General features: G+C 43.5%; 1 protein-coding gene across 2 annotated transcripts in view; it reads right to left on the reverse strand.

The window, feature by feature from the left end:
* Nucleotides 1-13237, reverse strand: part of SMAP1 (small ArfGAP 1) — a 677565-nt gene that overhangs the window by 460945 nt on the left and 203383 nt on the right. For both annotated transcript variants that reach the window (XM_069235712.1, XM_069235710.1), the window contains exon 3: nt 5944-6029. In XM_069235712.1, coding sequence (XP_069091813.1) covers nt 5944-6029 — 86 coding nt within the window. The remainder of the gene's footprint in view (nt 1-5943; nt 6030-13237) is intronic.

The raw sequence follows: 13237 nt of genomic DNA on the forward strand, positions 1-13237 counted from the left end.
CGGAGCCTATGACCTCACTGCCGCCGCTAATGGATGTCTTAGAGGAATTTGGTCGGGTCTCGGGGTTCTGAATGAACATGCTAAAATCGCAGGCCATGGGCAAGTTTATCAGTGCTGAGCATGAACGGGACCTGAGGGCCCGATTCCATTCCATATGGTCTCCCTCGGGGCTTCCATACCTGGGGATAGAGCTGGGTTCCACAGCTGCCCGTACGGCGTCGTTGAATTATGTGAAATTGACCCGGGAGGTGCAGCGCGACCTAGAGACATGGTGGAGGCTTAAATTGTCCTCGCTGGGCAGGTTGTCGGCAGTTAAGATGACCATCTTACCACGTATATTGTAATTGTTTCAAGCGCTTCCGCTGGAGCCTCCGTCACGAACGTTAGCGACCCTCCAATCGGCGGTTCTAAGATTCATATGGGTAGGGAAGGCGGCGCGACTACCACGACAGGTGCTGTATCGTCCTAAGCGGCAGGGTGGGTTGGCAGTCCCTTGCCTCCTTCGATACTTCCAAGCTTCACAATTGTGTTTCCTCTTGGAATGGAGCCGTCCGTCTTCTGAGAAGCATTGGTGTTTCATGGATCAGGCGGTGGCCGGCTCTCACATACGGAAGGAACCCTGGCTTAGGCGTCGTCACAAAGCACAGGGGCTGTACATATCCCCGGTCATGGAGGTTTCGATGAAGGTGTGGGACCGGGTCGCTGGCAGAGGGGGCTTGAAGACCTTCCCGTCCCCACTGACCCCCTTGGGTGCGAATCCTGATTTTGGTCCGGGACTACAGCCTGCAGCATTGCGTCGATGGTATGAGGGAGGTTGTAAAAGGGTGGGATACTTATTCGACGAGCAGGGGGGTTATCCCCTTTGACCAGCTTAGGGAGACATATGGTCTAACCGAGGCGGATAGGATGATGTACTATCAAATTCGACATTGGGCCCTGCTACCAGCCAATAGAGCATTAATTGACAGGCCGTTAACACCGTTTGAAAAATGGATTCTCCCAAAAAAGGGCGATAAGCGAGTGGTTTCTGAACTCTATGCCCTCTTGCGAGGGGAGGCCCACCTGCCCAAGACTAAGGGTCAACTGAGATGGGAGACGGAGTTGGGGAGAGAGTTATCGGAGGATGAGTGGGAGAGTGTTTTTTATAGAGCGCACCACACAGCTTATAACGCAGCAGGTACAGAGACAGCTTATAAAGTGGCCACCTCCTGGTATTACACCCCAACAAGGATTCATGCCTGGGATCACGCTAAATCTAGTCTTTGTTGGAGGGGGTGAGGGGGGGGGGGGGAAGGGGAGGGTCGCTTGTGCATCTATTATGGCACTGTCCCAAGCTACACCGGTACTGGAAGTACATAGTGCACACTGTTGACATGGCTTTTGACACTCAGATACCCAGATTCCCTGCATACATTTTGCTGGGCCTTCCCAACCCTATCACCTTTTCCCCTGAGGTCATTGAGGGGACGGCAGATGGCTTTAGCTTTAAATGACGCAATACAATTGTTGCTCTCCGTGTGCGGGTCTGAACAGATCCAGACAACGATTTCATGGCTACATAAGCTCTGGTTTATCCTCGCTATGGAAAAGCTCACCCTGACCTCGCTGCATCAGAGTGGGGACTTTAAAGAACTCTGGCAACCATACTTGCGTATTCTATCTGGGGAGTTTTCTGAATTGACATGCCCAACCTATTTGAGGGTTCTGAATTTGACTTGAGTATAGAGAGTGAACTTTTAAGGGGATGACCAGGATTATATTGTAAAGGAGCCTGAGATTGTCTGATTTTTGCACTAATAGCCAGTCGTGGGGAAATACTGTTGTATTTTGTATTGAATATTTCTTGATTTTTTTCCTTATTGTTTCGCATGAAGTAAGCTAACTATGAGCCTATTGGCACACTGAGATGTGGTTTATATGCGATGTTTTATAATTGAAAATCAATAAACAGATTTGATCCATAAAAATATTGTCAATTAAAACAGAACACGTTTGAGAAATAACCATTTTCACCACTAATGTGTTGTATATAGTTTTAATTTTAATATAATTGTTTTTTCCCCAGTAGGTGGCACAGTGGTGTGAGAATTCATCACAACGAGAACAGTGGGCCGGGGGAAGCATGGTCATGTTAATTCGTGCAGAAGATGTAGCCAGCGGTGGTGTCTTCAAATCATGTGGAAAGGTAAGTAACGCTTTGCTGAAGACCACATCTTAGGTCAGTATGACGTGGTTGCTCAGGAGATGGTGCGTGCAGTGGTGAGTGTTTGAGTGCTTTGGTGCGCAAGAAGAGAAGGGTAGTTGCGGTACTAGAGGCGCAAGCAGGGCAATTGTGGTCAAAGTAGTTAAAAAGGGTGAGCGCACACAAAAATTTCAATATATTGTGAACCAGGAGGCAGAGGTTGGACATCATTTAGGATAACATAGTAGGGATGCAAATTAGCAACATTATAAAATGGCATCTGATACATTTTCATCGCAGTCCCAGTCAGGAGGTAACGCTGAGACGTGAACACCAGAAATATATTCAACAAGCAGGACTAGCTGGGTTTAAGGATAAGCAAGAGCAGAAGGAACAGTCTTTTCAGAGTATTTGGGGGTGAGTCTAGTAGTAACTAGAGACGTTAAGAGACCACACCGTACTCATGAGAGAGCTCTGTCCCCAGAGTTGTTCCAAGAGAACATTGTCAAAATTGCTCTACATGAATTAAATGCTTTCTTCAGGAAACAGAAGAAATGTATTTGGCAACAACTATGTGACAACTTCATAGACAGGCACCATAGCACCAAACTATTCCATGGATTCCATGGTAAAATCTAGAACCTGATGACAGGATTAATTGCAGTCTCATTGCATAGTAATCACACCTCTGAATTTAAGTTACACCAATGGAACCTACATGCATGCCGTTTTATAATCCTGATAGAGAAATCACACCCAAGACTGCACACTGCGTAAGGATTCAAGGTATGAAATGATGAATAAACAGGAGGTTTCCCAAAAACAGTGCCAGCAGTACCTTCCCACACTTCCTCTTTATCACACATCCCTTCTTTCTCTATTTGCACTTTTTCAGTTTTCTCTTCTTCCTTTCTCCCTTTTTCTTTTTTCTCTCTCTTGCTCTGGGGCAAAGGCTGATGATACAACATATATCTTGGTGAAACAAATAAATGCCAGTGTCCACCCCCTGCAACAACCTGCCCCATTTGTATGAGCGATCTTTCTGCATGGGCTACTGCGGAAGTCACTGCTCTGACAACGGTGAGAAAGACACCAGAATCTGCAGATGTGGCAGCAACATGAAATGCTGCACCCTTCTAGTTGTGGATATTCAAAGGGCATGCCAAACTAGACTGTTGGACTTCCTGTCATTTGGGATAAGCCGGTCACCTCTTGTTACATTTATTGCTCAGTACTGGTACATTAGCAGGATGGAGGATAAGGGGCAGGCATTCAAGCCTCTCGGGATGACAAACTCACTCACACTATATGGCTCATCCGTGAGACAGCATGTCTTTGGTGATAAATACCTAAGAATTTAAATAGAAATGGATTGCTTGAATTAATATCAGTCTTCACTCGGGCTGCATCCTAGCCCATTGTTTTTTTTGTCCACCATGTCACCTCATATTTGACTCAGACATATGCAAAGAAGCCCTGGTCCTGCTCCAATAGGAAAGGTCCAGCCCAAATTGCCAGGCCTGGTCTTTTCCCTCCCAGAACACAAGGAACCTAAGACCAGATTCAGCCTCTTTGAGGGTCTTCAAATCGGGTGCAGCTTGATTTCAGAGGCACAGTAAGCACAGGACCCACAACTAGGCTTACTCGTCTGCCTTAAGGAGTAACAATGAAGAATAGAAACAAGTGATAGGTGGAGTGCTTAAATTAATCTCAATCAATGTTCATCACTGCTGCTTGTAATTTAACCTCAAAGAACTTATTTAATGTATGAAAAATGAATACAAAAATAAATATCAATTAGGGGTTTTAGTGAAGTGATGTAATAACTAAAATGTATCCTTGCAAATAGTCAGATCAGCCTTCACTCAAGGCCCCCTTTGCCTCGAACAGCTCCACTGAGGTCAGATGTTTACAATTCGCTAAACTGGCTAAAACAGCCACAGAAGCATGGTGAGAGTCCCATAGTGCCCCTGCTGTCACAGACATGATAAACACGCAGTTGGAGATGGGAGAATGCCGTAGGCAGATAACATACATGTACAGTGCTTTGAAAGAAGAGAGTCAAGTCCCTCTTACACACACACCTGCTATGGAAGACAGATCTCTGGGGACAGTAGAGAGATGGGGAAAGGAAAGAGGCATGTGTGCTGGTGAGAGAAGTGCCCTTAAGCTGCACAAACTCTATCCACTTAGATCTCTGATGTGCCCTAGATATGGGGCCTGTGAGACCACATTTGCACACATGGTATGAACCTATGTTGAGGTCAATGCATAATTGGATCAGGTAGTGCATAGCTACACATTGATTACAAACATTCAAATCAGTGCTACCATTAAACACTGCATATTAGGCATCATACACAAACCCTGGGATAAGAAAATGCAGCATAGGTTTGCTATTCTGGGATTGGTACAGCCAAAGAAGCGCGTGACGATAAAATGGATGAAATAAAGAAGACAGACTAGAAAAGCGAGACCAGATAGTGGTCATTAGTCAAGGAACTTCGGATGAAAGAGCAATAGAAGATATACTAAAGTGGTCCACAATGATACTGCGGGTGGAGCAGATGGGAATGATGTGCCAAGTTGAGTGCCCGAATCATAAGGTGTACAGGTACTGGAACCCTAACTGCTAAGGCTGATCACAATATGAATTAGTGGATCGGGGGAGAGGAAGGGTAGGTACTTCCATGTATATTACATCTGTATTGGCTTTCATCTGAAGTAACATTTTGGCAAATAGTCTGACTTAGTTCAGATTCAATAGAATGTCCTTATCATGGTTAGACTACATCTCCAAGACAAACATAAGGGATTTCCCTAGGATATTCTCTAAAGTGATACGAAAATAAGCATCCTTCAGATCCACTATAACAATCAGTTCACTTTTTAAAAAGGTGTTGGGATCAGAGCCGTGCAACCAAAAAAACTGTTCTTTCATATTAATGGTTTGCAGATATCATCAGAGGGACATTTTAGTATCCACTGCAGCAACGGTGCAGAATCACAATGCACCCACATAGGATTGTTGTAGTGGGTGTGAGGTGAAATGCATCAATGCAGTGATATATATATTTAGGTTTGTGCAGATTAAGGTGTTAGTTAGATATTGCAAATGAAGATGAAGCTTACGAGAAAGCAGACAATTGGTTTGGTTATAGAGTGAAGACCATAGAAAAGGGTAACTTTTGAGTGTTTGGAATGAGAAAAATATCTCAGTGAATTAGCCCATTTTAAGGATTACTAAGGACGGTGGTGGGTAGGGGTCTCTACATTTAAATGGGCATTGACATGCAGAGGAGAAAATGTATAGCCAGCAGGTGCTGTCGGAAGGCATGTTGAAAATCACAGGTTTTAACGTACAGGTTGGAAACGTCTTGTAGAACATGTATAAAAAAATCAGTGACAGGCAGGGTGAACAAATAATCTGGAGATGATCACAATATGCTTATTTCTGAAATAGAAATGTGTGGATGTTTTTTATTGAAAAGGCAAAGCACACTGGTATTCAGGAGAAGTGCTGACCTCTTGTACACAAAAGAGATAATAGGCTCACAATAAATAGAGAATGTACAAGTATAACTACACTGACAGGACGGAAACTGATTTTGCCTGTGGTATATAACAGTGTGGTGAATACCTGGAAGAGAACCTTCCTTCAAGCAATATGAATGGACTTCCCATTCTAGAACAATAATATCGAAAATTGTTGCACAGGTCATTTCATTTTTTTCTTTAACATTTAAATGCCAAAAGGATACTGGTCAGTTTGAGGTCTTCTAAAGTTTTCTGGTAGATTTGCCTCATACAAAACTCTTGCCTTGGTATTTCCCATATCTTGCATGCACTGAAAGAAAAAAGGTAAAGAAGGTTGGTGAAGGAAGCAAAACTAAGTTTCCATTTAAATACAGAATTCAATACTATGTGCCAATTACTGGTTATATATCGCAACACATATCGGACCCTTTATTTGTTTGAAGAAATATAATGCCCAAAAACATCCTCATAGGATTTACACAATTTCCAACTGAGGTTTTCCAAAATCACTTAGAACATTTTCTCGCTTTATCTCCACACTACTGGTACTCTCCAAACTAGAAAGATGAATACTGATCCTGTTCTTGTGAAAAGGTTCCAAAAACATACTTACTAGGTAAGTAAACTCTTTTCACACATTACTGACAATGCTGTGCAGTGTACAGTAAAATATGTTTCAGGTAATTTTTTACTGTTTGTGCGGAACACAAATGACAAGAGACCACTTGGTTATAGTCTGACAAACTTATTCAGTGTACTAACTAAACTCTCACTCACCTCTGACATTTCCAATATGCTAGACAGCATATGAAAAGGTTAAGGTTGTCTATCCAAAAATGAACTCATACAATCATATGATGCACAGAAATACGTTCACAGCGTTAGCAATAATACAATGAAATGAGCCCTCAGTAGTCATTAGATCACATTTTCTACTGGTATCACCGAGGCTGTTTAAGAGTCTGCTTGTCAGTCTCAGCTAACTTACAATATTGTATATCTTTTAGGAGTTGGTCAATGCTTCCAACACACACATGATACCATTGTTGTAAATCAGCACAAGAGCTCTATATATTACAATTATACACTGAACAGATTAAAAGGTCAAGATATTCAAGGGTGGACAACAGTTCTTACCAAAAGTTATTTCTTCCTGCTACAAGGTTAGATAACGTTGATTCTGATCTTAAATTAAGAGAACGGGAAATAAGGCTTAATGGTCATGTACTGAGGACACTCCATTCTACATTAGAGCTTAATCCCCCTCCAAAGACTCAAAATTAACCTTGCATAACATTTTATCTTTCATTACTGCCAATTTGTGGGAACTCAACAACTCTAAAACTGCACACCTTCATTCTTGAGTCCATGAACAAACAAAAACATTCAACGTTGAAGCTTCTGGAGCTTTGTGGGTCTGCAACTTGTCTGGGCAGATAAAGTGAAACACATAGGTATTATTATTGAAGATCAGGCTACATTGTCCTCTGAGGTAATAGCTGTAGTGAGTAGCTGCATTTTGGACACAGGCATGCGTAAGTCCACCCTAACCCTCTTGTTCAAATACCATTTGGCATTGGTGGTTGGTACAATCATACATTCACATTTGTTACTGATATGCCTTTTATTACAGCTTATAAAAAGGAAGAGATTTCAAGATTCCAAATAGCTCAGAACAAGGAAGCTTTTTAGTTGGTTTTCCGTGGCTGAACTCTTCCGATTCAAGGTGACCTGAGAAGCATTTAAGTGCTTCGTCATCTGGCACCACTATATCTGACCTCAAGGGTATAAAATATTTAAATCAGACTATTCTGAATATTCCACACTGCAATCTTAGCACCAAGGACTGGCCTATAATTTTCTATTTAGGTCCCTAGTATTTGGCTCATTCTTCTACTCAAATTCGACATTCCATCTCTCTGCTGGCATTTAGAAAGAAGCTTAAGACCCATCTGTTTACAAATATGACCGGCATCGTGAGACCTGTTAGTTGGAGTGAATCAGTCTAGGCACCATTCATCTGGCTGTGCTGGAAGACATGCTTCCAGGAGAGCTGTTTTATCATTAAGCATGCACAAACGCCCATCCAGTTATGGTAAGAGGAATAGCCACAACAAAAAAAAACGGGAAAGGTGACTAACTAATGTGGTTGTGATGTGAAGTTCTACTGCATCAGTAAGTTGAAGAATATTTCCACCAACCTCTTTAACATTACCAGCTTGGACACTTTGCTTGTTGCTATATAGCAAGCAGAATCATTTCAGGGTGTTAAGGCTCCGCTAAATATGTTTCCCACCACTGAATTAAAGGCTGGCAAAATGAGGTCAAAACTGCTTAAGATCACTTGGAAAAGCACCGGCATACACCTTTAGGGTGTGTTCCAATAGATTGGAACATTAGGGCTGAACATTAGGGTGCAGGAATGAAAATGTCACTTACCCAGTGTACATCTGTTCGTGGCATCAGTCGCTGAGATTCACATGGTCTGCATAGCTCGCCATCTGGTGTTGGGTCGGAGTGTTACAAGTTGTTTTTCTTCGAAGAAGTGTTTTCGAGTCATTGGACCGAGTGACTCCTCCTTCTGTGCTCATTGCGCATGGGCGTCGACTCCATCTTCGATTGTTTTCCCCGCAGAGGGTGAGGTAGGAGTTGTACTATAGTAATAGTGCCCGCGCAATGAAATGTGTAAGTATGTACCTATTAAAGGTTTAAATAATATATATACAAATGTACAAAATTGAAGGGAACTTCTGAACTGCTACAGGCTTCCGGGGAGGTGGGTGGGCCCATGTGAATCTCAGCGACTGATGCCACGAACAGATGTACACTGGGTAAGTGACATTTTCAGTTCGATGGCATCTGTCGCTGTAGATACACATGGTCTGCATAGACTAGTAAGCAGTTATTTCCCCCTAAGCGGTGGTTTAGCCTGTAGGAGTAGAAGTTGTCTGAAATAGAGTTCTTAATACAGCTTGACCTACTGCGGCTTGTTGTGCGGATAGCACATCTATACAGTAGTGTTTGGTGAATGTGTGAGGCGTAGACCATGTGGCTGCCTTACATATTTCATGCATTGGGATGTTTCCTAAAAAGGCCATTGAAGCACCTTTTTTCCTTGTTGAATGTGCCCTGGGAGTAATGGGCAGTTGTCTTTTTGCTTTAAGGTAGCAGATTTGGATGCATTTAACAATCCATCTGGCTATACCTTGTTTTGATATTGGGTTACCTGCATGAGGTTTTTGGAATGCAATAAATAGCTGTTTAGTCTTTCTGATGTTCTTTGTTCTGTCAATGTAGTACATTAATGCTCTTTTGACATCTAATGTATGTAGTGCTCTTTCAGCCACAGAATCTGGCTGTGGGAAAAAAACAGGTAGTTCTACCGTTTGATTTAGATGGAACGGTGAAATAACTTTTGGTAACATTTTTGGATTAGGTCGTAGGACGACCTTATTTTTATGTATTTGTATAAAAGGTTCCTGTGTTGTGAACGCTTGAATTTCACTTACTCTTCTCAGAGATGTAATGGCGATGAGAAAGGCAACTTTCCAGGTTAGGAATTGTATTCCGCAAGAGTGCATGGGTTCAAAAGGTGGGCCCATGAGTCTTGTTAGGACCACGTTTAGGTTCCATGAAGGAACAGGTGGTGTTCTTGGTGGTATAATTCTTTTAAGACCTTCTATGAATGCTTTGATGACTGGTATCCTATACAAGGAAGTTGAATAGGTAGTCTGCAGGTATGCAGATATTGCTGCAAGGTGTATTTTAATAGAAGAGAAGGCTAGCTTTGCTTTTTGTAAATGGAGCAAGTAATTTACTATATGTTTTGGAGTTGCGTCTAGTGGTTGTATCGGATTATGATGGCAGTAACAAACAAATCTTTTCCACTTACTTGCGTAGCAGTGTCTAGTGGATGGCCTTCTGGCCTGCTTTATGACCTCCATACACTCTTGGCTAAGTTGTAAGTGTCCGAATTCTAGGATTTCAGGAGCCAGATTGCTAGATTCAGCGATGCTGGATCTGGGTGTCTGATCTGTTGGTTGTGTTGCGTTAACAGATCTGGTTTGTTCGGCAGTTTGATGTGGGGTACTACAGAAAGATCTAGCAGTGTTGTGTACCAGGGTTGTCTTGCCCACGTTGGTGCTATTAAAATGAGTTTGAGTTTGTTTTGACTCAATTTGTTCACTAGATAAGGGAGGAGAGGGAGAGGAGGAAAAGCGTAAGCAAATATTCCTGACCAGTTCATCCATAGGGCATTGCCTTGGGATTGCTTGTGTGGGTATCTGGACGCGAAGTTTTGGCATTTTGCGTTCTCTTTTGTTGCAAAAAAGTCTATTTGAGGTGTTCCCCAGAGTGTGAAGTAGGTGTTCAGAATTTGTGGGTGGATTTCCCATTCGTGGACTTGTTGGTGATCTCGAGAGAGATTGTCTGCCAGTTGATTCTGGATCCCTGGAATAAACTGTGCTATGAGGCGAATTTGATGGTGTATTGCCCACTTCCATATGTTTTGAGCTAATAAGCTTAACTGCGTTGAATGTGTTCCTCCTTGTTTGTTTAGATAATACATCGTTGTCATGTTGTCTGTTTTGACAAGGATGTATTTGTGGGTTATGATTGGTTGGAAAGCTTTTAGTGCTTGAAAAACTGCTAATAATTCTAGATGATTGATATGCAGTTTTGTTTGATGTATGTTCCATTGTCCTCTTATGTTGTGTTGATTGAGATGTGCTCCCCACCCTGTCATGGAAGCATCGGTTGTTATTACGTACTGTGGCACTGGGTCTTGGAAAGGCCGCCCTTTGTTTAAATTTATACTGTTCCACCATAGAAGCGAGAGGTAAGTTTGGCGGTCTATTAACACCAGATCTAGAAGGTGACCCTGTGCTTGAGACCACTGTGAGGCTAGGCACTGTTGTAAGGGCCTCATGTGCAGTCTTGCGTTTGGGACAATGGCTATGCATGAGGACATCATGCCTAGGAGCTGTAGTATTGTTCTTGCTTGTATTGTTTGATTTGGAGACATGTGTTGAATGACTCTGTTGAAATTGTGAATTCTTTGTAGAGTTGGCGTTGCTACTCCTTTTGTCGTGTCTATTATGGCTCCTAGATATTGCTGTACTTTGCTTGGCTGAATGTTGGATTTTGCAAAGTTGACGGTGAACCCTAGTTTGTAGAGGGTTTGTATGACTTGATTTGTGTGGTTTGAGCATTGAGTGAGCGAACTGGTTTTGATTAGCCAGTCGTCTAGATACGGGAATACATGTATTTGCTGCCTTCTGATGTGTGCAGCGACTACTGCTAGGCATTTTGTGAATACCCTTGGAGCGGTTGTTAAACCGAAAGGCAATACTTTGAATTGGTAATGTATTCCTTTGAATACAAACCTTAGATATTTTCTGTGTGATTGATGTATTGGTATATGGAAATATGCGTCTTTGAGGTCTAGGGTTGTCATGTAGTTGTGTTTTTTGAGCAATGGTAACACTTCTTGTAGTGTGACCATGTGAAAGTGGTCTGATTTGATGAATGTGTTTACTACTCTGAGGTCCAGAATTGGTCTCAGTGTTTTGTCCTTTTTTGGTATCAAGAAGTACAGTGAATAAACTCCTGTGTTTATTTGTGTGCTTGGTACTAATTCTATTGCATTTTTTTGCAGTAGTGCTTGAACTTCTATCTCTAGAAGCTGTGAATGGTGTTTTGATAAATTTTGTGATTTTGGTGGTATGTCTGGAGGGAATTGCAGGAATTCTATGCAATAACCATGTTGGATAATTGCTAGGACCCATGTGTCTGTAGTTATTTCCTCCCATGCTTCGTAATATTGACCTATCCTTCCCCCCACTGGTGTTGTGTGGGGGGGGGTGAGTGACGTGTGAGTCACTGCTTGTTGGTAGTGGTTTTGGGGCTTTGAAATCTTCCTCTATTCCTAGGGAATTGCCCTCCTCTATACTGGCCCCGAAAGCCTCCCCTGTACTGTCCCTGGTAGGTGGACGGTGCGGACTGTGAGGTACTGGCTTGTGTGGCCTGACCCCGAAACCCTCCTCTAAAAGGTGTTTTGCGAAAGGTGGTATAAGATCCTCTGCTCTGCGGGGAGTAGAGTGCGCCCATGGCCTTGGCAGTGTCAGTGTCCTTTTTGACCTTTTCTATGGCTGTGTCGACCTCCGGACCGAACAGCAGTTTTTCGTTTACTGGCATGTTAAGTACTGCCTGCTGAATTTCTGGCTTGAATCCAGACGTTCTGAGCCATGCGTGCCTACGGATGGTAACCGACGTATTAATGGTCCTGGCGGCTGTGTCTGCTGCATCCATAGAGGAGCGTATTTGATTGTTGGAAATGTTTTGACCCTCTTCAACAACCTGTTTTGCTCTTTTTTGTAGATCTTTTGGGAGATGTTCAATGAGATGCTGCATCTCATCCCAGTGGGCTCTGTCGTATCGCGCTAGCAGCGCTTGTGAGTTTGCGATGCGCCACTGGTTTGCTGCCTGGACAGCGACCCTCTTCCCGGCTGCATCGAACTTTCTGCTTTCTTTATCTGGGGGAGGTGCATCCCCAGAAGTGTGTGAATTTGCCCGTTTTCTGGCAGCCCCTACCACCACAGAATCTGGTGGCAGCTGAGAGGTGATGAATACAGGGTCCGTAGGAGGCGCCTTATACTTTTTGTCCACTCTAGGCGTTACTGCCCTGCTTTTGACTGGCTCCTTGAAGATCTCCTTTGCATGGCGAAGCATGCCTGGGAGCATAGGCAGGCTTTGGTAGGAGCTGTGGGTGGAGGAGAGGGTGTTAAATAAAAAGTCATCCTCTACTTGTTCAGAGTGTAGTTCCACATTATGGAACTGAGCTGCTCTAGCCACCACTTGTGAATAGGCTGTGCTGTCCTCAGGTGGTGATGGCCTAGTTGGGTATGTGTCTGGGCTGTTATCAGACACTGGTGCATCGTACAAGTCCCACGCGTCTTGATCTTGGTCGTCGTGGCTCATGGCGGTGTGAGCTGGCGAATGTGACGGGGTGTAAGTTGGCGAAGCCGGGGTTACAGGCGAGGGAGGAGGTGTTACCGTCTTTGCTGTTTGTTGCTGAGGAGCCTCTCGTGCTACAAACTGAAGAGTTCTCTTTCTTTTGACAGGTGGAAGGGTACTGATCTTCCCTGTCCCCTGCTGAATAAAGATACGCTTTTGTGTGTGATCCACTTCAGTGGATTGCAGTTCCTGTTCGAATCTGTGTCTTTTCATTTGTGAAGACATAGAAAGTTCTTCAGTATAGGAGCCTGAAACTGGGTCTGTTGGTGCTTTTTTCGGCTCCGAAAACCCTGTTGTTTGTTTTTTCGGCTCCGAGGTAACCTTCCTCTTCTTTTGTGCCAAAAAATCTTGGCCTCTATGGTCTTCGGCGCCACTGTCTCGGCGTCGATCCGTGTCGACACCGAACTCTCGGTGTCGATGCTTCTCTTTAGCACTCTCTCGGTCCCGAGGAGGCTGCGTGCCGGTGTCTCGACCGGAGTCGGACGATCTCGACACTGAATGGGC

Source organism: Pleurodeles waltl, chromosome 5, assembly GCF_031143425.1.
Source record: "Pleurodeles waltl isolate 20211129_DDA chromosome 5, aPleWal1.hap1.20221129, whole genome shotgun sequence".
Taxonomy (NCBI): Eukaryota; Metazoa; Chordata; class Amphibia; order Caudata; family Salamandridae; genus Pleurodeles; species Pleurodeles waltl.